This window comes from Lathamus discolor, chromosome Z (genome assembly GCF_037157495.1).
Source record: "Lathamus discolor isolate bLatDis1 chromosome Z, bLatDis1.hap1, whole genome shotgun sequence".
Lineage (NCBI taxonomy): Eukaryota > Metazoa > Chordata > Aves > Psittaciformes > Psittacidae > Lathamus > Lathamus discolor.
Window position 1 is genome coordinate 96,374,648 of NC_088909.1, and position 25,308 is coordinate 96,399,955.

The 25,308-nt window shown below is 42.2% G+C and overlaps 1 protein-coding gene and 1 long non-coding RNA gene across 3 annotated transcripts in view; one reads left to right on the top strand and one right to left on the bottom strand.

Annotated features, from left to right (window-relative positions):
- Positions 1–12,623, top strand: part of C6 (complement C6) — a 27,624-nt gene extending 15,001 nt beyond the window's left edge. The window contains exons 10-18 of the mRNA XM_065661805.1: positions 214–380; positions 1,416–1,641; positions 2,848–3,019; positions 4,511–4,622; positions 5,047–5,179; positions 6,164–6,355; positions 6,871–6,961; positions 9,268–9,509; positions 11,434–12,623. Coding sequence (XP_065517877.1) covers positions 214–380; positions 1,416–1,641; positions 2,848–3,019; positions 4,511–4,622; positions 5,047–5,179; positions 6,164–6,355; positions 6,871–6,961; positions 9,268–9,509; positions 11,434–11,615 — 1,517 coding nt within the window. The 3' untranslated portion in view covers positions 11,616–12,623. The remainder of the gene's footprint in view (positions 1–213; positions 381–1,415; positions 1,642–2,847; positions 3,020–4,510; positions 4,623–5,046; positions 5,180–6,163; positions 6,356–6,870; positions 6,962–9,267; positions 9,510–11,433) is intronic.
- On the bottom strand, positions 4,556–23,858 carry LOC136004876 (uncharacterized). 2 transcript variants are annotated; one of them, XR_010608607.1, is made up of 4 exons: positions 23,673–23,858; positions 13,349–17,851; positions 8,592–8,657; positions 4,556–5,164 (listed from the first exon to the last, which is right to left on the bottom strand). It is a non-coding gene; the product is annotated as an uncharacterized LOC136004876 (long non-coding RNA). The 2 variants fall into 2 exon arrangements; XR_010608608.1 differs by lacking the exon at positions 13,349–17,851.
- Between the last annotated feature and the right edge of the window lie 1,450 nt (positions 23,859–25,308).

Genomic DNA, 25,308 nt, shown 5'->3' on the forward strand with positions numbered 1-25,308 from the left:
TCTATCACTGAGGTCCCAGACATTTTCTTTTGAAAGACTGACAGGCTGCTGTCACAGCAGGGATTGTTTTTCTGATCTTAGACTTCATTATTCCAAGCTTCAAAAAATCTTAGTATATTGCTTTGTATCCTCTTACACTTTCCGACTGTTGTTGTTACATCCACCATCTTTGGAGCCTTTGTTTGACAATACTGTGGTGAAATCCCCTTTCAGGTTCCATTCTGGAGTCGGCTGAACGGTCAGTCTCTCTGGTAAAGGGTGGCAGGTCAGAGTATGCTGCAGCTCTGGCCTGGGAGAAAAACAAGGCTTTTCCAGAACACACAGTCTTCACAGACTGGCTGGAATCAGTAAAGGACAATCCTGTTGTGATTGACTTTGAGGTAAGAGAAGAATAAGAAAAATGTTGAGGTAGTCAAGCACTCACCAGTTAGCAGTTTCTCAGAGAGCTCTGCGGGTCTTTTCTCTTTTAAAGTGATGCTGTGTGTGATATGAATGTATATGGGCTTAACATAAATATACAAAGCATTTATTTGAACTGCTTCTTGTGCATGTAGGTTTCTAAGCTACACCAGATTTGCATTGTCCATGGACAATTAGAGTAAGAAGGAGGAATGCAAATGAATTGCTGTGTCACCAGCAGGAGCTCAGGCATGGACAGGGATTAGTTACTGTGCAGGAAAGCAGTTCGAGGTGCTGGGAACACTTTTTGTCCCTGTGCTCTTTCACTTGTTGCAAGGTATGGCACATAGCCAAACTGAAAGCAACAGTCCCCGCTTATCTCTGTCCTGCTCATATAATGCAGCATGCCGGCACTGTTGTGAGTGCAGTAAGCTGCCTTCTTCCAGAGCTGGCACAGCAGCCACTCCGCAGCAGTGTCAAAGCACTCAAGGCAAGCAGCAAAACCAGCCTGAATGCAGTGATCTTTAACTGCAGATGCTGAGCTTCTGAAGGTAATGTAGGGTTGTCTCACGTGGCAGGAACCACATGTAAACAAACCCCATGTCATCTATAGTGTTCTGATTTACTAGACATAGTATTCCACTTGTATCATTTCCCACTGGCTCGTAGAGCCCTAAATTGGGGAAAAGAAGTATAAACAGGATAAGCATAGAACCACAGAATGGTTTGAGCTGGAAGAGACCTTAAAGATTATCTAGTCCTAATCCCCTGCCATTGGCAGGGACACTTTTCACTAGACCAGGCTGCTCAAAGCCCCATCCAACCTGGCCTTAAATACTTCCATATGGATATATAGCACTGTCAAGCTCCTTTAAAGCATCTGCAGCTTTCAGCATGCCTGGCTTCTGTGTGATTTGGCTTCATACACAGGCTCTAGTGCCTATAGAAGTGCTGCAGCTCTCCCAGCAGGACACTGCTGTGTCTACGTAACTGCTTACTGAACAGCTGTCTTCCAGGTATCACCCATCGTGGACTTGGTGAAGAATGTGCCGTGTGCCTTGACCAAACGTCGCAACCTGCAGAGAGCCCTGAGAGAGTATGTGGGAAGGTTTGACCCTTGCCAGTGTGCCCCATGCGCCAACAATGGCAGGCCTGTGCTTTTGGGGACAGAGTGCCTCTGCCTGTGCAAGGCTGGCACCTATGGCAAAAGCTGTGAGACACGAGCTCCAGGATACAAATCAGGTATTTGGGGTGATAGTATCATAATGTAAATATGGTCCTTCTGTTATCTATTAATCAAGGATTAATCTGAAATAACCTTCTGTTACTAAATCCATAGCACTTTTTACCACAGGATGGTGGTCAGAAAGAGTAAGAATAAAGGTAGGATTGAAAATAAAGAATCAAACTGAATAGGCACAGCTCAAAAGAAATTGTAAGACATGGTAGAAGATTCCCTGACTACATAATTAAGATAATAGCAAATGAGCTTTTCAGCAATGTGTATGTAGTTGAGATCAAAGATAATCAATATAAAAAATTATTAAACCAGTTCCTTAGTTTTCCCTATAGCCTGTTATACCTAAGACTAAATGGCTAATGGAGATAAGAATTGATTACAACATTGAAGGAAAACTCAGTTGTCTTGAGGAGAAGAAACATAATCATCATTCTGAAGAATTTAAAGAACTACTTCACGCAAACAGCATTTTTAATTAAATTGGCACTAGTGCCATGGCTATGGGAAACAGAAGAGTCTTCCATCATTATACTTATGATTATGTATATTTATGTTCAAGGACCAAAAGGGGACAAAGGGAAAATCACCAAGGCAGTTACAGGTTTCATTTTGTGACGCTGATAGAGAAATACTTTGAAAAAATGAACTATCAAAGATATGCAGGCAGAGATGAATGTAGAAAGTATATTTTATGCTGAAAAGAAAGGATGTGTTAAGTATTTTTTTTATATATATGCCTCATGTTGGCACAAACAAAAAACCAAAAGGGCTAAAAGAAGACAGTAGTGGTTTAGTTTTGCTTGTATATAGTGTGTATTAGGGATTTAGACATGGTGTTAAAGTTCAGGTTCATTTAATAACTCATTAAATACTGCCCTATGTAGAAAGGTTGACAGCATTACAAAAACTCAAACATCTGTATGTGCAATAGAAATACTAATCAGCTGCTTCTGGGTTTGAATGTTACCTGTGATAAAAACTAGAAAGAAAGGTATACTTTAGGTTTTCATAAAGCAGCTGGAATTTGGCTGGCCTCTTTTGAAAAAACACTTTTCGAGATACAATCTAATCCCTTAAGAGTAACAATTTTAAATCCTCTGAAAATCGCTATAATGAATTTACAATCATTTCTTTTGTATGTGGCCTTAAGAGAAATGCTATGTATGGTACGGATCTACCAAAGATGGTGTTTCTTTTGCTTCCTGCAGTTGCTGTAGATGGCCGCTGGGGTTGCTGGTCTGAATGGAGTTCATGCGATGCTTCCTTCAAAAGAAGAAGGACCCGTGAGTGTAATAACCCCACCCCTGTGAACGGCGGGAAGCCGTGTGAAGGTGAACAGGAAGACGAGGAGGACTGTTATGTCTCTGTGTTCACAGACAGGTAAGAAGATGATAATTCAAAACATCTCTTTAGTCATGAGGCAGATACAAGGAGCCCTCCAGAATGGCTTTGTGACTACCAAGGAGAAATAGCAGACATCTGTCCTCTCTGAACTTCTGTGCTGTGGTTGAGAGAAGGAAATACCTGAAACTCTTTGAACTTGCTTCAAGTTTGGTTGTATTCATTGTTCATTCCTAGAAACAACAGATGTATGAAGACAGGCTGAGGAAGTTGGGGCTGTTCAGCCTGGAGAAGAGAAGGCTGCGTGGGGACCTAATAGCAGCCTTCCAGTATCTGAAGGGGGCCTATAGGGATGCTGGGGAGGGACTCTTCGTCAGGGACTGTAGTGACAGGACAAGGGGTAACGGGTTAAAACTGAAACAGGGGAAGTTTAGATTGGATATAAGGAGGAAATTCTTTCCTGTTAGGGTGGTGAGGCACTGGAATCGGTTGCCCAGGGAGGTTGTGAATGCTCCATCCCTGGCAGTGTTCAAGGTCAGGTTGGATGAGTCCTTGTGTGGGATGGTTTAGTGTGAGGTGTCCCTGCCCATGGCAGGGGGGTTGGAACTAGATGATCTTGAGGTCCTTTCTAACCCTAACTATTCTATGATTCTATTATTACATGTAAAGTGTGCCTGTAGACCTCTTAACACTGCTTTACACGGCTTCTTGTCCAAAATCATGGAGAACTCATCTGTTTCCTTTCATGGGATTTAGCAGGTTCTGTTGTTTGAATATCAAATCTTATTCTCTTGGACATTTAGATCTGAACTTAGTCTCAGAGAGAATTCTACTGAAACCACCAACTTTTTCATATTTCCACTCTGAGTATGTCTGATGTACCTGTTTTACATGGTTTCAATTTAAACCCTAACTCCAACCCCAGACTGGCTCAGTTTCTTGCATCTTCGAGAGCAACGCTTTGTGCAGATTCAGTCTTCCTACTGGAACCAAGACCTCAAGCAGGATTTTCATCATCCCTGCTGTAATGACTACAGAGGAGATTCTGAAGGAATAGCAGAGGATTAAAGGCAATGGGCTCCAGAGTTCTTTGCCACTCATCTCAGTTAGACACCATGGCTGTACAACTCCATGTTCACAGAGGTTAGCCTCCTTTAGCCATTGCCTGATGGCAGCCCGTGGGTTTTCACTAAACCCAGACAAATCACATGGGCTTCTTAGAGACTTCTGCCGTCTGTTGTGCTTCACCTCTTTTTCTTAGTCCATAAAAATATTTCATGACTTATGTCAGTAGAAATTGTAGCCCTGTATCTACCACATTTTAATGCTCTTGCAACCTCACTCCTATCAGCACCTGCAAATTTTGATGTTCATCTTTTATTTAACAGAGTAATATTGGGCTTTTACCATGGAGAGGGGGACAGGACACGCTTGCAGCATTCCTTTCCAAAGCTCCTGACATTCTGCCATGGTCATTTGGTGACGCCAATGCTTAAGATACATCATTACCAGCAGATTTTTACTTTTCAGAGCTGCTCCTTGTATAAATGATGATGAAGCCAGGAGAGAAGAGGATGTCTTGATTGGTGAACCTGAGTCTGGATGCTCCAGGCCAGACCCACCAGAATATGGCTTTATTAGGGTGAGCATGAAAAACGAGTGTTACAGAAGGCAAGTATACTAATTACAGAGCTGGGAAATTTTACAGCTTCTTTGCTACATGTGCCTTACACCCAAGCTAGCTACTGTGCCAGTGAGCATGTTGCTGTGTATGTGGCACGCTGTAGGACTCTATTCCATCAAAGTCCACCAGTAACTGAAGCAAAGGCAAGGTAGAACTCATTTCAAACAGTGGTCCTTGAATTCTTGTTTTGTAACCATGACATCTGGTAGTTCAGCTGAACAAACATACCATTATATAGGTTGAGTGGATGACTCATTATTTCAGGGTAGGGAAAACACGCATTCATTACATCGTATCATTGGGCTTTTACTATTGTTTCTTTCAACAATGTCCAGTCTCATTACCATAGATTTCTGAGGGTTTTTTGGTTTCTTTTTTGTAGAATGAAAAGAACCAGTACGCTGTGGGGGAAGAAGCTGAAATTGCTTGTGTGAGCGGTCATGTTCTCAGGGGCTATCAATTCTTTCGGTGTCTGCCAGATCAAACCTGGATGCAGCAACCTGTTGAATGTCAACGTAAGAAAGAGAAAACTAATTTAGCCCAGCAACAAAACAGGAGTGGAAGAAAAAGGCAAAAAATACATTTTAATGCAGGTTTTAACAAAAGAATCTGTAATGATATTTGGGAAGATGGCATTTTAAAAAGGTATTTCATGTAGATATAGAGAAAGCCTACTGAGTCACTGCATCATTCCTCTTTCAATTCAGCAGTACAACTATTATGTTCTTTGTAAGGACATTGTAATATTCAGTGCTTTAAAAAGCCCTCAGATGGATGCTGTGAGGTTCTTCTCTTGTCTGCTTTTAAATATCTTTACCAGAAGGACTCACCTTTTGTTTCCAGACTTACAAAGGTATCTTTAAGTTGATAGAGTTGTGGCGAAGAAAATGTTCTTAGAGGAATTCGTCTGCCACTGTTTGTATTAAATGGTACACCACCCACCCAGGTTGCCTTCAAAATTTCCACAATAAATCAAAGCTTTCAAGCATTTACATTCCAGTTAAGTAAGGACCAGAACTGACCTAGGTTTGCTAACAGGAGAGATTCTGACAGTTTTCTAGAACTGGTGTGATTTCACTAACTTAGTGTCAATACTATTAAAAAAAAAGAATAAAAAATTAACAACAAATTATGAGTTTTCTGCAGCCATTAATTTTAATAGTTCTGTTCCTGGCTCCATGTGGAAAAAAAATAATAAATAAATAAATAAAAAAGCTTTTAATGCCATTCTTATTTTTAAACTGTAAAATTAAATTACACATGCTAGCAAACAGTAGAAACACATGGCAATTATTTAGTTATTGATTGAAAAATATTTTAAAAGACTATGACAGTTCACTGAAAATTTCTAGACTTAATTATGTTAAATATTTATTAGTTTTGAATGTCAGTCATTCAGTGTTCAGTGTTATTAAGCGCCTTTAGACTTGCTATAAATATCTATCATAAAAACACCATAAAACCATCAAGAATTATATTCAATTTCTTGTTTATTACAGCCTCGGTATGTCTCAGGCCACCAACATCTGACAGTGTCACAATTTCCCCATTTAAGCAACAGTACAGTGTTGATGAAACTGTGAAGCTGAGCTGCCAGGCTGGGTTTATAGTCACTGGTCAAACCCAGTACACCTGTGGGAAAGACCTGTCCTGGATACCACCTGTTTTGAGACCTATTACATGTGGAAAAGGTCAGTATGCCTGCAGATACCTTACTGTTTCTATACTGCTGGTATTAACAGCACAGTTTTAGCTAGTTGCCTGGTTTTAAGATGTATAACAACTGTTGATTAATTTTGGTTTTACTTTGTGCCTACCATAGTGCCATATAATTTCACCCCCAGACTTCTGCATTAAGTTCAGAATTTTTGGGTGCAATGTACGGTACCATTTAATTATGAAATTGAGATACTGAAACTGTTTTCTTAAAAAAAACAAAACAACCCCCAGCTGTATTAACAAGGCTTTATGAAAGCAGAGTAAGAGAATGCATTCTACTAAAACTTCAGCTTCTCTCATTGTACAGGATTTTCAAGTGATTTTTGCAAAGGCCAAATCTACTTGTAGAATCTCAACCACAGCAGCTTTTGAAGAGAGAAATAAGAGATAGGTAGAAATAAATCCATTTTAGGTTTCATATCAGGAGTCCAAGATATTTTTGTTCACTCTGTCGCTAGTTACAATAACTCTCACTATTTTGTTTCAGATGTGCAAACTATAATTAGAGGTGTTTGCAATCCAGGACAAAAGGAGGTTGGATCTCAGTGTGTTTGTATGTCTCCAGAAGAAGACTGTGGGTAAGTACTTTAATTAGAAAAAGAAAAGCCAGATTTTCTCCATTGGTAGGCCAAGAGTCCACTGTGACACAAAACAGAAAGACTAACAAAAGACAACAACAATTCAGCACTACTTTCTGTCCAGATATCAGGCACTTATGCCTCTGTATCCAAATTACGGCCCCATTTATAGCCTATATAAATGAATGATGATATTAACCAAATGGCACACCATGGCACATCCTTCTAATATACATTATCATCTGCTACTGGAGATTCCAAGTCTTCCTTTTCACAGAATCACAGAATCCCAAGGTTTGGAAGGGACCTAAAAAGATCATCTAGTCCAACCCCCCTGCAAGAGCAGGGTAACCTACAGTACATCACACAGGAACTTGTCCAGGCGGGCCTTGAATATCTCCAGTGTAGGAGACTCCACAACCCCCCTGGGCAACCTGTTCCAGTGCTCTGTCACTCTTACAGTAAAGAAGTTCTTCCTGATGTTAACGTGGAACTTCCTATGTTCCAGTTTACACCCATTGCCCCTTGTCCTATCACTGGATATCACTGAAAAAAGCCTAGCTCCATCATCCTGACACCTACCCTTCACATATTTGTAAACATTGATGAGGTCACCCCTCAGTCTCCTCTTCTCCAAGCTAAAGAGACCCAGCTCCCTCAGCCTCTCCTCATAAGGGAGATGTTCCACTCCCTTAATCATCTTTGTGGCTCTGCGCTGGACTCCTTCAAGCAATTCCCTGTCCTTCTTGAACAGAGGGGCCCAGAACTGGACGCAATATTCCAGATGCGGCCTCACCAAGGCTGAGTAGAGGGGGAGGAGAACCTCTCTTGACCTACTAACCACTCCCTTTCTAATGCACCCTAAGATGCCATTTGCCTTCTTGGCCACAAGAGCACATTGCTGGCTCATGGTCATCCTCCTATCCACCAGGACCCCCAGGTCCCTTTCCCCTTCACTACTTTCCAGCAGGTCAACCCCCAACCTGTACTGGTACATGGGGTTGTTCTTCCCCAGATGCAAGACTCTACACTTGCCCTTGTTAAATTTCATCAAGTTTCTCCCCGCCCAACTCTCCAGCCTGTCCAGGTCTCGCTGAATGGCAGCACAGTCCTCTGGTGTGTCAGCCACTCCTCCCAGTTTTGTGTCATCAGCAAACTTGCTGAGGGTGCACTCAGTTCCCTCATCCAGGTCATTGATGAAAATATTAAACAGCACCGGTCCCAGCACCGACCCCTGAGGAACTCCACTAGTTTCTTCTCTTTATTCCTCCAGTTTCTATATTTTCACTGTCATCACCTTGCTATAACAGGTCATGCTCCTTATGTTTGAGATTTACCTTTTTCAGATTAACATTCTGCAAAATACACTGTATGTTTCAGAATCCAGAGCATATGAAAATGTATGGAACTTAGTTTATTGTCTCCACACAACAAGACCTGCAGAGACCATTGAGCAATCAAGTGAACTGAGAGTTATCCTAAAGGAATTTTAGCAAATGACTGGCCAAGGTGCAGGTGTGGGTCTGGAGATAGGAAAGATGACCACAAACTGGATCTGAGCTGGGCAGTTGTAGTGCTGAGATCAAAACACATTCCACCACAGGGCTCCTGTGTGACTCAGGCAACTCACCTGGCATGGGTTTCATCTCATTCATGTCAATGTCCAAATAACCAGGTATCTTCTCTGTCAAGAGCCCTTGGGAAGGCAGAGAGCATGTTAAGGGGGTGATAGACGTTGTCAAACATACATGGGCCAAATCCTCTGGGAACTAGAAATATTTTGTTGACTAACACTATAAACTTAATTCAGAAACATAAACAAGGTGAACTGTATTGCTCCCTCTCTTTGGGAGATGACTAGGCTCCACAAAATAGTGCCGCTTGGAAATGCCTGTACTTGCTGAGAATGAATCCACTCAGGAACCAAGAGCAATACAGAAAGAAACCACAAGCAGCATGGCTGTGTTTGCCTGCCATTGGTCCCAAACTGACAGTGCTTCAGAGGCAGACTGTCACACACAGCTGCAGGGCTGCATTAACTCAGACAAGCCATGTTGCAGAGGTAACAGCACTTCCTGATTTCTTGTGTAGGCACACGTCCTCCATTTCTCATCTGTTTGACAGGACCAAAGCTTCCTCAGCTCACAGCATGATGCTGTATCAGGTCCAGGTCTTGCAGTAGCTAGGACAGCCTAGACAGATACCCAGCCTGCACATGGCTTTGCTGTGTTTGCTGGTGGAGTGTTTAGAAGCATGGACTTGTTCCACAACCTGCTAAAATAATTTTTCTTTTTCCCTTGGGCCAGCCACCACTCAGAAGACATCTGTGTGCTACATGCTGCTTCTGAACAGAACATTACCAAGCCCAGCTGTCAGTATTCAGCTGAATTGTGCCTTGGAGAGCAGTCATTTCATTTCTTGCATGCTGGCCCTTGTCATGATAATTCCAACCTGGACTGGGCTATTGAAAGGGCAAAGCTCTCCACAAAGAGCTTGAAGAAAGTTCCCTGTGGCTATGACACCTGCTATGACTGGGAGGAGTGTCCAGGTACGACTTTCAAATGATGGGATTTATCCAGCCCTTTGGATCTAAAAATGAAATGTGATGACTCCTTCATTGCTCCAGGAATGAGATTTACAATCATTGTGGTCAATATGAGCAATTTACGGTAGGAGGAGGATGGAACTGTGGTCAGTCCTGTGTCTCTGATAGCAAGTGTTATAGCTAGATACGCACCTTTTCCCTTTACCCACAAGTGGTGTAGCATTGCCACTTCCCACTAGTAAGGCACAAAGTGAACTTGGAAATGAAGAGAACTTTTTCAGTAAAATTAACTTTTGAATCTCTAATCACAAAAATGTAGTTGGCAGTGTTATTGTCCATTCCCTTTCAGGCTACTATAAACAGTAGTTTATAATTCAGGAGCTAATTTGGGCCACACCTTCTATAGCATATAATTAAATTATGAAATTAAATCATGATGCTACTTAGAAAGCAAGACTGGGGCCAGCAGGCTTAATGGGATCTTAATGGTAAAATTTGAAAACAACCATATGTGGAAACTGTGTTTATTAGAAGTTTTAATGAACTCGCTAAGCTGATGAAATCCCTAAGAGGATTATTTTATAAACACTGTTGTGCAACTTGGCTATTTACTGTGTAACTTGGTGATAAGAGCAGTAGGTTTTCCTGTAAATGTCTGAGGTGCTGGCTGGCTCTGCATATATTAAGTATTTGCCAGGAAAAGGCTGAGTGGCAGCCACACTTATTCCTTCACTTGCTTCCAGAGACAAATACGATCCTTATCACACCTTGTCTTGTTATGATAAATTAAGCAACAGCAGTGTGCAGCAATCTTGAGACCCTGTTTTGAAGATGCAAGAGTTTGGTAGCACAGGATTTGTAGTACATGGCTATAAAATTACTACACAAAATGTTCCTTGTGGGGCTGTAGCAGAGGGCATCACCATTTTGTGTCCCTGAACGGACATGCTCTGGTGGAGCCTACAGACACCTTGGGCTCCTGGGAAGGTAGCTATAATTTAAAACAATATATTGGGCTTATTTATTCCAGAGCCCCTAAGAAGCCTAGATCTGCTCCGACTGTGGAAGTGGCTTAAAGCTGGATTCTGCACCAGCACTCAGTGTTTTTCTCTCAAAAGCCTACAGAGGAGCCTTGTTCAGTGAGGAAAACTGAGAGCGACAAAAAAATACATTAAATGCAATAAGTATTCGTTGTGGTGCTCAAGAGGTTTGAATTGGACTTTCCTCCTCACCATGTTCATAAAAGCCCTCTTTCTTATGAGAATGCACAAACATTCAGAAATTTAAAGTTTTGATTTTAGAATGTGTAGTTGGTACCAACACAGACGCAGGAGACACTGAAGTACTGCTAAGTGGAGGAAAACACATTTTTCGTATGTTTTAAGAAAGGGAAGGCAGAAACTTATTTTCCTGCCTAGGGAGTTTCTGGGAAAGAATATGAAGAGTCAGAATTTGATTAGGTCAGAAATGGGTAATGAAATAACCCGCAGGACTGAGCTTTACCACAGGCCAGCAGCAGGTAGCTTAGCATTCATAAAGGGAGCTTTAATGAAATAGGAGCTGACACAATGTGGACCTTAAGACTCCATTTCACAGCAACATTCTGTGATAGGATAATTTGGAACAGAAAGTCAACCTAATATCTTTTTGTTTAAAAGAAAGGTCAGGGAAAGTCAGTGGATAAAAATAGATACTTAATTTCTGCTTCTGTATCTAAACCACTGCTGCAAAACCTGGCATTTAAAGCGGTTTTGTATCTAGTCTTAATACCCTACCATCTAGCGTATGACTATAGGCTTTTTGTAACTAACGTATCACGAGCCTCTTATAATGTTTCTTCCCACTGGACTTTGACATGTTGTCAAGCTATAAAATATGGTTTTAGTCACAACATTTGCAGCTAAAATTCCAACATGTTCATTCCCAGAGACACAGACCCAGTGCTCCTGCCTGATGCCTTACCAATGCCCCAGAGAAGAGAGACACATTCACTGCATCCAAATGGAGTCGACAGGGAGGAGGAGGACAGTAAGTCATTGCATGCTGGCAGCCATGAAGTGTGCTGGGATCAAACTGGAGGTGCTGGAGCAGAGGAGCTGCCTAGTGTGACTATGATAAACACATAAACGTATTGGCTTTTGCAAATCATAGGTGTGGTTATGTGGATATAACTGTATGAGTTTCAAATAACAGAAGCAAAGCTTGCTAAAGACACAAGATTAGACAAGAAGTTAAAAAGGGCCAGAACTCTGGAGCAAAACGGAGTCACATAGTAAAAGATTTTGTAAAGGTAAAGGAAGGGGGGGACAAGGTAGGGGGCTTGATATAAGAAAAGCTAGTGCCTGGAAAATATAGAGTTAAAGTACTTTTTAGCTTAACTTAGGTTGTAGAAAGAGAACGTTTATGTTGTAAGTCTGTGGAATGTAGTGGCCCCACTAAACATGAGTTAATTGTTTCACACTGGTCTTCTAAAGTATCTTTAGCTTTAAAGAACAATGTTTGTGTTGTAAGTCTGTGGTGAGATAACAGGATTTAGTGACCCCACTAAACATGAATGAGTTATTTCACACCATCCTTCTACTTTTCAGTTAGTTTAGAGGCAGAGCCTCCCAAACATCTGCTAGCTTGGGATACTCCTTGTCTGCCCATCCTGCAGTAAATTTTGCAGGAAGGTCACACTGTTCTAAATCTTCGCTAGTTATCAGAAGAATTACAGATATGGCTGGTTTCAGCTAGTTGTGTGGTTACTGGGGCATCCAGCTGTGCCAAAGCTGAAAAGTACACCGTGAGGAAGACTGCTTACTTCATCTTGAAGACCCCTACTCACATGAGGAAGACTGCTTACTTCATCCTCAAGGCCCCTGCCCACAATCACCAGAGAGAAGTGCGCAGACACCAAGAGGAGGAGACTTATGATAATAAGTTCCTGGAGCTAGTTATAATATTCCCCGTCTATACACAGGAATTACGAATATGTATGTGACTAATGCAATAGTGAAAGTATATAAACCTGTAACAAATGCTAAAGAGTGCGCCTCTGGCTACGGTCATGCGCCCAGAGCTGTTGCTTTTGCTTTATTGACTTTGTCCCTCAATAAAACCTTGTTAACTTGTTTAGAGGAGTAAGTTCGTATTTTACAGTAACCCATCAGTTCTCCTAGCAGCCACCATGACCATCCCACTTTGCACAGGCTGAGCCATCCTGGGAACAGCTTGGCTGGTTACAAAAGGACAAGTAGATTAAAAGATTCAAAAAAAAAAAAAAAAAAAAAAAAAAAAAAAAGAAAGAAAGAAAACAAAGCTCACTTAACAGATTTTTGGGAGATGAGTGGCAATGGCCTTTTTTTGGTCTGAAAATTGTGGCATTTCACAACACGGATTCAAGTTGATGCAGAGACTCAAACCCTCATTTATTACCACCAAGCCCTTCTCATCCCCTTGTTCGGTACTTTCCCAACCTGCCCATACATACAACGTTCAATCTCATTGGCCACTATGAAACTCTCCAGGTAAACAGTCCCATCACAATGTTGCAGACCCTGTCACAACCCCCACATTCTCTGGCCTCCAGCTGAGATTCCGGCCACAACTACAGCCTGGCACATCCTTCAACAGCTTGCTCTTCGACCTTCCCTGTCCTTCAACACCCCAACTCATAGCCCCACGGCTTGTCAAGCACCAAGGCCTCAGAGCTCATTCTCAAACTCTTTTTCATGCAAATCTTATCGCCTTCACTCCCCACAGAAAATGACTTGGGTTGTGTGGTACAGGGACTGCTCTCAGTGGTGGTAACCAGAGGAGGGGAGAAGAGCAAGATGGGAAGGGAGAAAGAAAAGCCTTACCTCTGGCATTCTGTGGTGCTGGGTGAGACTTTTCCTTTCCTCAGCCATTTGTTGTTTTGTCCTTGTCCTTGTGACTGCTGTGCACCCCACTGAGTAGTTACAATTAGAATTTCCCCTACAACACCCAGGATTTTACAAAACTGAGGTTTAGAAGCCTGACTTCCAAGGAGAAAGCTGAAAGTTAACTCTTTTTTTCACCAGCAGTCAGCATAACAATGAAAATCATGAGAAGTGTCCATTGGTGAATAGCCTGTCCTATGTGTGTCACGTCTCACCAAGGGCTGGGCAGGCTCACCTGGGAGCTGGGAGTGGGCTGGAAGTGAAATGGGTATTTCCCTGCAAGAGGTATCAGACCCCTGTATGTGGGATGTTGCCAAGCTTCACAAATCAGCAGCTGGTCTCAGCTGGATGGAGTTCAAGGAAAAGAAGCAATTAATGCTACTGCTAAATAGAATGAAGCATTATGTTTTCTTGCTTAAAATGTGTAGCAAAAATTATTACAAAATTAGATAGGCTTTCCTTTGTAGTTCTACAGCTCTTTCCTCCAAGTGAAGATACATACCGATATGCTGGTGATAGCCTAGGAGAGGGTTGCAAATTTGATTGCTCCCAAATTGGTTTTAGCACCCTTATTTCCCATTGCTGGTTGCATTCTGTGGGGGAATAATTCAGGATGGCTATGTACGCTTTCATCACAAGAAATGAAGATCTCTTGCTCCCAACCCTCTAACCTTAATACTAGCTTTCTATTACAGAGTGATGGAAATCTGATCCCAGTGTGACTGTCTAGCAGTGTTTCTGGTAGGAAAATTTCCTCATTTGATAGGTGGAATTTTTTTTTCCCCTGATACTTCTCACCATAATAAATTGCCAGATCAAGGTATTCCTGGTAAACTGAAAGCAGCAGAATGCTCCCTGGCTGCCCCCACTTCTCCAGCACCTCTGGTCTCAGGGTGGCTGTGCTGTGCAAGCATTTGTGTTAAGACTTGTCTCTTTCTCTCCTGCTGATGTGGATGACTCCCATTTTTTCTATTTTGCAGTTGAGCATTATGGCATAGAATTAAGACATCATCTGCCACTCTCTAATAAGGTGAGATTCAGCCATAAACTGAATCCAGAGGAAATATTCAGCTGCTGAAATTAGTGGGAGTTTTGCTGTTGGCTTCAGTAGGGTCAGGATTGAGCTTGCAAGAATATTGGGTTTGCTGCTGTGCTCTTTCACAGGGGTCCCCAACCCCAACTTTGAAGACTGCAGCTCTTCAATGCTTCCTGCAACATCTCTCTTTTTCTTGGATAAGGTCTCTACTGTGATAGCTTATATCAGGTAATGATAGAGTTTTCTTATTTACTGGTGGCAGGAAATGTCGTCCCTCCTTTTCCGTTGTAAGCTCCAACTAATGTTATATGGGTTGAAGGATCATTGCCTTGCGTCATAAATTGAAATTGGAGAAGATGAAGCAAACCTGAGCAGAATCTGTCAGTAACCAGGGTCACAGAGAAATTACAGATTCTCAAAGGACAGCTTTTTTGGTAATGCAGCCTCTCAAATCCCATCTGTTTGTTCTTAATGTCAGAAAGAAGGCATTATCCAAAATGAATATAATGAGCCTTTCTACTGAGGCAAAGTTCCATACAACATCACACATATATAATTTTTCAGTAGCACAAGACTATGTGAAATGTATGTAGAATACACTTACCACAGTGAGACAGCTGAGGCACAATTCAAAGGCTGAACAATTATCAGCTGCTGTTGTGGGCTTTTGTATAAATAGTTATTGCAATTGTAACATAGAATATGAAATTTGACCAAATATAGGAAAGAACTGAATATAAATATAATGTTTGTTATAATGTTTATCCTTATGTAACCTCAGAAAGGGGTAATCCAGAATTTGCTTCAATGGTTTGAAGATAAGGCAGATATATAGGTTTAAGTATCAACCACCAAATTTTTGCCAATGAGCCACTGCTAAAGTATAGCAATTAATATTTCCTGTTACAACTATGAGAGAAAACATCTTATATTAATTCTTTGAGTCCTGACATCTTTACTTCAGCTCCTATGTGAGAGAAAATATCTCTTAATTTAAGAATGAATTACAAAATATGACTGTGACTGTTAAAGGCAAAGATTCTAGATGCAGGAAGCACAGTAGAAGATGGCTACCAGAGCTTTTGCTAGTGCTACTTTTCTAAAGACTGATATACCAGAGACAATCTTGGCCAGTTTCTTCCCACTGGGATCCTGCAGGACTCACTGCTGTTCAATGCACTCCTAGGCTTGTATTCCAGGGAATCCAGGGATGCAACACCAGCTGCAGCATAATTTGTGGCATTCATGGTAGCTCCAGCTCAATGTATTCAGTTTATGTGTGTAGTGGAAGAGGTACATGACCTTTCTCCTCACCCAGAGGTCCCTCAGCAGTAGGTTTTGGCTAGTTGTTTCAGAAAATGGAGGCCTCAGCTATATCTGTCATAGAACTGACCCAGCCCTGCTGGTGGAACATTATGGGATAAGCATGCTGCAAATAACATTGTTTATAAGTTAAAACTTAACTAGATTTAATACACCCTTGACTAAGAGATGGCAATTTTACTATAAGGGGTCTTTCAACCTGCTCCTGAGACTCTTGTGTGTTCGTGTGTGGGTAAGTGTGAAGTATTCTGACATGGAGGATTTTGAGTAAGATGATCTTCCTTCTGTGGTTACTGGGAGTGAGATGCCACTAAAAGGTGGCTAATGATCTTTGGTTGTCCTTTTAGTCAGTTGAGGAAAGAAACAGTCCTTTCTATGAAAGAAACAGGCTCTCTGTCTTCTTAGGTGGACATCTAATAACAGGCTTGGTGTGTCATGCACTTAAGGTGCTTATCTTCCTCTGTTGACTGTGAAAGGAGCTAGGCACTGAATATGCTTTATGCAAATATTTAAGCTAAAGATGTCTAAAACTGGATTAATCTTATCTCTTCTATTTTTAAAAATGAATATATATTTAAAATATTTAAATATATATACTGAAATTTGTCTTCCAGATCAGTGCCATTTATATTACTGCTTTTCAGGAATAACTGGCTTCATCCACAAAGGATGAAAGCTGTTGTGGGGCTTGGCACCTAGGTAACTCAGGGTTAGAGACTGTCTCCCATAATTGTAGTGAACACCAAATAAGGTGTCTGTACTCCTTCCTATTGCATACTCTGTGAACCAGAAACCATTGAGTGTTATTCACATGTGAGTGGAAGAGATGAGCCTGTCCATAGACACAAGCCACTGACAAAATGAGGATGGGATGATTTTGTGCATTGTGCTCTACTCATTACCCAATGGAGTTTGGGGCCCAGTGGTTCCAAAACTGGCAAAAACCAAACCCAGCGCAGAAGGGGCTTGATTATAACATGTTGCTTTTTAGATGAAGCCCAGTTATTTTTTTAATGTTTATCAATCCTCTCTACAGTCCCCTTCTATTCTAAATTGAGAGAAAAGGGGTTTTCAGCCTGACACAAATGAGCTTAAAGGAAGACAAGAAACTTCTGTAGAGAGGTATGCTAATGTTCCCATTTTGTTTCTGGAAGCTGTTACTTCCCTAATTTGCAGGGTAGCAGAACCTTTCACCCAGCATCATTCTTAAGTCATGAACTCATTCACCTAGAGCACACAAGGTATTTCAAGCATCAGGACCTGAGGGCATAAGGCCCAAACTGGCTTCCCATGGGGCTCCCCCACCCTGCCCATGGACCAGGACACCATTTCAGCCCACTGAGGCCATCAGAACCTTCCCTGTCTGGCCACGGACCTCTTTGATTGGTACCACTGCTCATGGGGCAATGTCCCAGCCTGGCCTTGGCTTGTCTCCATCTACAGGGCCTGGGCTGCCCAACTCCCTGCTTGTGTGGGGGAACACATCTGGACTGCCCATTGCTGCTTTCAATTCTGGGAGTCGCCAGGGAGCCCTGGCCCTTGTGGCATCCTGCCAGGAAGGCAAAGAAGTGCACATTTAGCTGGAAATCATAAAAGTGTCAGCAAGTACAAACTTCTGATGACACTGTCTTTACTGGGTATAAACTTCTGTCTCCAGGGACTGTCTCTGCTGCTTTCTGCTGCTGAGATCTTGCTGAAATAGAGTCTTCTTCTATTAGATCCTTCTGCAGGCATAGCGTAAATAGAGCAGATGATAGGAGAGCCTTAGTTTTCCTGTGGTGATATCTTACTTTTTAGACAGCTCAACAAAAGTTATCACACACAAATGATTGCACATAACTGGGCACCAAATGGGAATTTCAAGTCTCTAATGAAGAAGAAAGTCTTGTCAAATGCTGTCTCAGAGGCTTCATGTCCCAATCAATGTGACCTGTGTGTTAAAACCCACTCAGGGAGAAAATAAAGCTGATTATCTGATGTTTCCTCAGCACAATGGCTGTTTACTTGCCTCTCATTATGGCTTTCTGACACAGCACTGCAAAGCACCCAATCCATAGCTTCAGATTACCAGTCTGGAGAGAGAGCTGCAATTAACAGCAGAGCAGAAATTAGATCTGTTCCTGAAAATCACCTTGGCTAGAAACAATTTAAATTTACAGCAGAATAAAACATAAATGGTTGAAAACATTGGGAACATTTTTCCTCTGATTTCCACAATTAATGTTTATGATTCACATGCAATCAGGGTAATGCAGATTATATATGCAGGTGGTATAGGTGCCATTGCCACAGTGTCTCTCCAGAAATGAGTCACTGAATGCTCTGCCAGTCATTCTTCAAGGGGTGTGCAAGACTGTAGAAGGCCCTGACTGTCTTTAAACCCACTGATGCTCCCCTTAGGAGTGTGATGATTGCTGCCTGCCACCTCCTGCTGCTTTTCAGGAGAGCTCAAGGAATAACTGTAATTGCTTTTGGACAAGACAAGTTGGATCCCAATGCATCTGTACAACTGCAGCTGTCAGTGACTGTGGGTAACAACATGTGGGGAAGTTTGGTGTTTCCATTCCCTGAGATTATTGCTCAAAACAGTCTGAAGCCCTGAAACAATTGTTCTAGATAACCCATTAAAAGTGAACCATGCTTACAGCCAGTGTGATATGATTTCAAACATGAACATATGCCACATAATGCTAGATTGCATTACAGAAAAATGGTGGACTTGGTTGACCAGGGCCATGCACCAGAAAAGGATGTATCAAGTGCTGCAACAGGAGCAGGGACAAAGAACTATGATGCATATCAGTCAGGCTGCCAGATTAAAAAGGCATGCTTTAGATTTCAGGAGGCAGAAGTGAACTAGCCTTTTATGAAGTTTGGGGACTAAGGATTTTCTCTGCTTAACTTCAAGTTTTTCTCTTTTGATAAATGACAGTTCTGGAGACATTTGTGTCCTTGTCAAAGTTGCAGAATGGAAAGGGTGAAGTCACATTGCCAGTATTTGGTTGAAAATGTCTAGACTTCTGTGTCTTGGCCTCTGTAATCATGACATTGACATGAATTGGGCTATTGAAAAGACAAAGTCTTCAGTGAGGAATGAAAGGAAACAGCCCTGCAGGTATGACACCTGCTAACACTTGAAAATGCATTAGGTATAATTTTCAAATGCCTTGATTTAGATCTCACATTTTGAAGGCTAAATTTGATGGTCAGTCCTTGGACTCACAAAAGTTTTGTGACTGTTCGTTACAAAGCTTTGTACTACATATAATGACTTGCTGATTTCATTTGCAGAGGTTTGAAAGGTAGAGATGAGTCTGGCAAGTAAGTACTTATCTTATGAAACCATTCCGGGAGCTACTGTTATTAACAGTGGTCACCCAAGAAATAAAACTAATCTAACAAATGAATAGCACTTTAGAGTTCAGCCTTAGCAATGGGCTAATTTCCCGGAATTGTACCAGAACTGTTGCTTTATAAAGAAATTGTGCTTAAGATCTTATTGTTCCTGTAAATTCAGGATATATTGTGAGTGCAGTGTTTTTAATTCTGACTCCCTAGAAGCAGCAGAGTGGGGTCACTGTAACACTGCCAGCATTTCTGTCCTCTGTTGAGCAGTCTGGTTGTGTCTGTGTTGCTTAAATTGAAGAGGCCCAGGTCATAGTCTTCAGGAAAGGGCACATGATTATCCTCCCTGCTGAATTATTGAACACGGTTTTGGTCAGTGCTAGCTAGTCCTCCCCCAGGAGAGCATTTGGGCCCAATTTCACCACTCACATGGGACAAAGACTGTCTCCAGCAAAACAATCATTTTCAGTGGCAGGGGGTTAGCTGGCTGCATGTGAATTGACCCATACCCCTTTGCCTCTGGGATTGTAAAATGAGGTCTGTCCAATTTTATTTACTGTTATAAGCACTGACTGTTTTCTCTTTTCCAGGAATTCATAGACTTGATTTACTTTATTTTCATTCCTGTATCTGTTTTGAAACTCTCTAGCATGCACCAGGGACACACAACATTCCAAAGGGTCACTGTTCAGGGCCAGATAACTGTTCCTCTTTTGAAGTGCAAATGAAGCTTGGCAGTAGTGTTTCAATCATTTGGGATGTCTAAATGGGGATGGGAAATTTTAAGAAACTGAGATATTTTTTCAGTATTGTCTGAAACCTCAAGCTTAGGTTAAACCTGAATAGTACAATACCTGGTTGGTATCAGATGATTCATGATAATCATCTCATATCCTTGGTTTAATTTGCAAGGCAATAATTTCTTACTAAGTGCATGTGAAATCCCAGGTTACTTTGTTAGCATCTGTGCATACATGGTTGTTTTGTCTGTGAAATTCCTCTGTGAGTTACTGTGTCAACATTTGCTGTACAACACTTTTATTTACTGTGTAGCAGGGTGAGAACAGCAGTGGATTTTCCTGTAAATGTGACATTTTTCTTGGCTGACACAACATGCAGAGCCCTGCCAAGAAAAAGCTGGCTAGTAGCTGCATTCCTTACTGGCTCGATGGACGTGCTTGGGGGTGTGTGCAGGTATGTGCCTCTGAACATGTGCAAAAACATACATTTACTGGAGGGGCTGAAAATGTTTTAGCACTGGCCAACACCATCACATGCTCCCATCACAGATATATTGCCATGTATGTTGCAGTCCCCATTTAGGCTGCAGCTAGCCCGCATATATGAGCATGCACAACAAAGAGATTTCACCAAAGGCTTAATCATTTGTGCCCCCAGAGGTACAAGCTCAGTGTCGGGACTTCTGCTTACATTTTAACCTTACGATACATGTCCTCTCATTTTAAAATCAACAAGACTTGCAAATACTGAGAAGCATCTTGAGCACAGCAGCAAAACAGCACAAGCAGCCAGTCCTTGCTGGACACATTTGTGGCTAGCACTGCTGGCCCTGGCTTTGTATTTGTGCCACTTCTTCTCAGACTGAAAGCTGGCTGAAGTTTCAAAGCACAGCCCTGTGCTCAAGTTAATCCATTCTGATCTCCCCATAGGCTTATTAGCTTAGCCACTGTATTATCCTAGTGCAGCTCTATGGCCCCCAGATCAGAGTATCAGTGTCCAGACAGCTTAAAGAGTAGATATGCATAGCCTAAAGACCATCTTTGGGACTTATGGAGATTTGGCCTTCTTGGAAAGGCATCTTATTGGTGAGCTTCCATAAAATCAGGTAAATGAAAAGTAGAGAGGAAAAAAATAATAAAACTTCAATTATTCTGTAGATGCCCCCAAAATTTTCTCACTGAGAGTCACAACCCCTGTTCCTCTTGCTGCAGCCAGTGTTCCAAGGATTAGAAGCAGTCTGACTGCATCTTGGTAGCAGCTTCATGCAGAAAGACAATATTCAGTATTTGTGTACTGAGAACAGTGGTGTGTACTGAGAACAGTGGCATGCACTGAAACAAAGATGGCAATCCTGTTTTCAGGGAGATAGCAGCATGTACACGTCCCAGGAGATGATCCAAATAAATCCTTTCTCACTCAAGAAATGCCAGCCTTGGTGGTTTTTTTCTGTTTGGAGAAGATTTGCAGCAGCCTTTGCTGCTACATGTGCCTGGACTAATTGCACAAATAGAATGCTATAACCTGCTTTATGCATGTGACGGTACTCACACAGCTCTCCTCATCATAAGATTTGATCACCTGAGCAACAGTTCTCAAAATACAAGAACATTGCTTGAGTTTGTCAACTGCCTTTAGATCGGTAAGGTCTTGTAGTACAAGCAAGTTCAGTTAGCATTATACATTGTGTAATTATTCTGGGAGTGAATACTACAATCACTGTAGAAGTCTCAGCATAATTGCTGTCAGCAGTAAAATATAAAATCATGACTTTGCTTTACCAAAGCTAATGATCTAGTCTGGCTAAAACCACTCTGCCCAAAAGCACCATTTGCAGGCTGTTTGTCTCTGCTTCCCTCTTGCTTAATTTTATTTTATTTTATATATTCACATTCAATACAGTTCTTGACTGTACTAAAAATACATTTGGAGAAGTGCTAAGGTGAGTTGATGGTTTTCCGTTGCCTGCTGTGGGGCAGGACTCTGACCCCTGACCAAGAAATGAAAACAGCTGCCTGAGGAACATGTGCAAGAGGGCTGAGCCCTGAGCAGTTAACATGTCTCCTGAGTCTGGCCAGAAGATCCAGGGTGCCAACACCATCCTTCCTGCTGGTCAGAGACAACTCTTTGGTGTTTTGCAAGAGAGAGAGAAATAAATTAATAGCAGTTTATATTCTTGTGTCTCCTGTCACATACAGTAATGACTTCGCTGTTATTTACAGTGGTAGCTCATCACAGTGAGCAATATGGCAGAGCCACAGTGTGGTGGAGCTGGTCTGTAGTAATGTTATGAATATGGTGACGCAAAGGCTTTAGATGGTGACAAGGCCAGGGCAGGAGGTTACTGATTAAGCTTCTACTGGGGCTGGAGAGAGAATGCACAAAGCAGCAATGCAACAGCTCCCAGGTTGAGAGGAACTGGCAAAATCATCAGGTACAAAGATCTGTTCCCAGAGAAACTGCAAGTGAGTTTCATCACGTTATGAACTAGCAAGTGAGGGAAAACAGCAAATTAAGCCCAACAAGAACAGGTATGGGATAGAAGTGTGCTTGGCCAAAGCTGGCTGAAGAAGACAGTAACAGAACAAGAAATAAAAATGACTTATCAGTGGCAGGGAATAATATACCTTGGAAGTGCTGTTTACACCAGCTTTTTAATGTTTTCACATTAGGTTTTTCTTGGGAACATTTCTGGTTTAGTTAGTGATGTTTTGCTTTAGGCAGGGCACTAAACTGCTGATCCATTTACAACTGGGAGGTTCCTGCCCAGGCTGCAGATCAGGAAGTCCTTCAGGATCCACAGCCTCCTGCTCCATATGTCTCTACCCTGCAAAGGTGGAGGATACCTACGGGTGCCAGGGTGTGAGCTCAAAGAGCCACGAGAAGCACACCAGACAGAGTCTCCAGTGAAAAAGATTTGCAAATGGAAGCTCATACGATTAGTCCTGTTAGTTTAACAACAGCAGCTTGGTGGACGTTACTTGTCCTTCAGTTAGTCTGCAGATACATATTGGTTCCAAATCTTTTCCAAGCAAGCAGGCTCCCATCTAGTAGCAAGTTGGAAAGTTTCTCCCATGTATAGGAAGACAAAGTGTCTATCACTCTTAGGGTGTTAATTTGCTGCTCCCAGATTATTCCATGTCTTACAATTAACTTGGGGCTGCTACTGCTTTGTGCCAGTCCCACTGTATCCTTCCCACTTTTTCTTTCGGATTATCTCCCTTCTCCTTTTCCAGCTTGGCATTTTTCAGAAAGGGAGCCTGCTACAGGCCCATTTAAGAAGTGTATCTACCTGTGTTGTCCCTTCAACAGTATCTGAACCTGTTGTCTACCTTTTAACACGTAAGTGAAGGTTAGACATCCCAAAGGTATTATTTATTATCTTTCATGAATATGAGAAGCTGAGTAGATGAAAATCTATCTTGTGTCTTCCCCAAGGGAAAGGATGCAGGTCAGACTTGTTCTTATTAATTAGAGACTCTATAAAAGAAATAAATTCATAGAAAAATGGGTCTTGATATAGCTGCTGCTCAGTGGACCATATTTTTGCAAGGAAGAAACAAAGGCTGAATGTCACTCCACATGCTGGTTCTGTTTCACTGAGCAGTTTATGATGGTATCTTCCAAGTCACTAGCCAAAGATGATCCCATGGGTCTGGCTTTTCAGTCTGGATAACAAGTGTACCTTACCTAGATCTGAGTGAAATTTAATCTGCCACAGCATCACAGCAGCACTTAATTTCCCAGTTGGATTCTGTCTCTCAGCAGCTGCTTACAGGGTAATATTTTTTTTTTAGTTGAATGCAATTTGCAAAAACTTACCAGCTTGCTGTGAGTTTTCTCCATTCTTTTTCCTTCTCTCTTCACACAATATATGAAACAGTTGGTCTCTCCACACATCCCTGGGAGTATCTCTTCTCACTGATAACAGTCCCAGATACTGAATGAACATTAAGATGCTCCCTCCTGGGACATATACGCACAGCAGGTCTCATTGGATCTGGTATCATTGACTGAGAAATGTGAAAGCAAGGCTCTCAGTGGCTAAAAAAAGCCCAGCTCCCATAAAAGCCTGTTGTCTGCCACAGAAGTATTCTGCAGCATTCTATTTCTATTTCTGCTCTTCACAGTTCAGCTGCCCAAAGCTCAGGTCACCAAATATCTAATTCCTCCCAAGTATCCTGACACATGTGGCTCACCCAAAAGAAGCATGTGGTCATTTCATTCAGGTAAAACAAAGCGGTTCACCAGTCCCTGCCATGTAATTTTTGCTAAGCTGGTTGACTCTATGGAACCACGGTCCCTCCTTTGTTCTCTTCTTCTTAGTGATAATTCGTCTGACTTTGCTTTATCACTAAGAAAAAAGGTTCACTAAGAAAGCAGTTCTTTTTTGGTATAAGAACAGTATGGTGATGAGGTGAACAACAGTGACAGGGGATGCTTCTATAATGAAAGGGCCAAATTATGGCTAGCAGGTGTAGACACTATAGAGATGAACAAATGATTGGACAGATTGTCATCCCAGCCACTGGTCCTACATGAAGCTTTTGGGAGAACTGGCTACACAGGATTTGGAGAAGGCTGAGGTTCTGAATGACTTCTTTGCCTTGGTCTTCACTGGCAAAGGCTCTGACTGCACCACGCAGTCCTTAGAAGGTAGACGCAGGGACTGTGAGAATGAAGACCTTGGGCCCACTGTGGGAGAGGATCTGGTTCGAGACCATCTTCAAAACCTGAAAGCGTACAAGTCCGTGGGACCTGATGGAATCCATCCACGGGTCCTGAAGGAGCTGGCGAATGAAGTTGCTAAGCCACTGGACATCGTATTTGAAAAATCATGGCAGTCAGGTGAAGTTCGCGACGACTGGAAAAAGGGAAATATAACCCCCATTTTCAAGAAGGGGAAAATGGATGACCCAGGGAGCTACAGACCAGTCAGTCTCACCTCTGTGCCTGGCAAAATCTTGGAGCAGATTCTCCTGGAAGGCATGCTAAGGCACATGAAAAACAACAAGGTGCTTGGTGACAGCCAGCATGGCTTCACTAAGGGGAAATCCTGCCTGACCAATTTGGTGGCCTTCTATGATGGGGCTACAGAATTGATGGATAAGGGTAAAGCAGTTGATGTCATCTACCTGGACTTGTGCAAAGCGTTTGACACTGTCCCACACGACATCCTTCTCTCTAAATTGGAGAGATATCAATTTGATGGATGGACCACTCTGTGGATAAAGAACTGGCTGGATGGCCGCACACAAAGCTTTGTGGTCAATGGCTCGATGTCCGGCTGGAGACCGGTAACGAGTGGTGTCCCGCAGGGATCGATGTTGGGACCGGTCTTGTTTAACATCTTTGTTGGTGACATGGACAGTGGGATTGAGTGCACCCTCAGCAAGTTTGCCGATGACACCAAGCTGTGTGGTCCGGTTGATATGCTGGAGGGAAGGGATGCCATCCA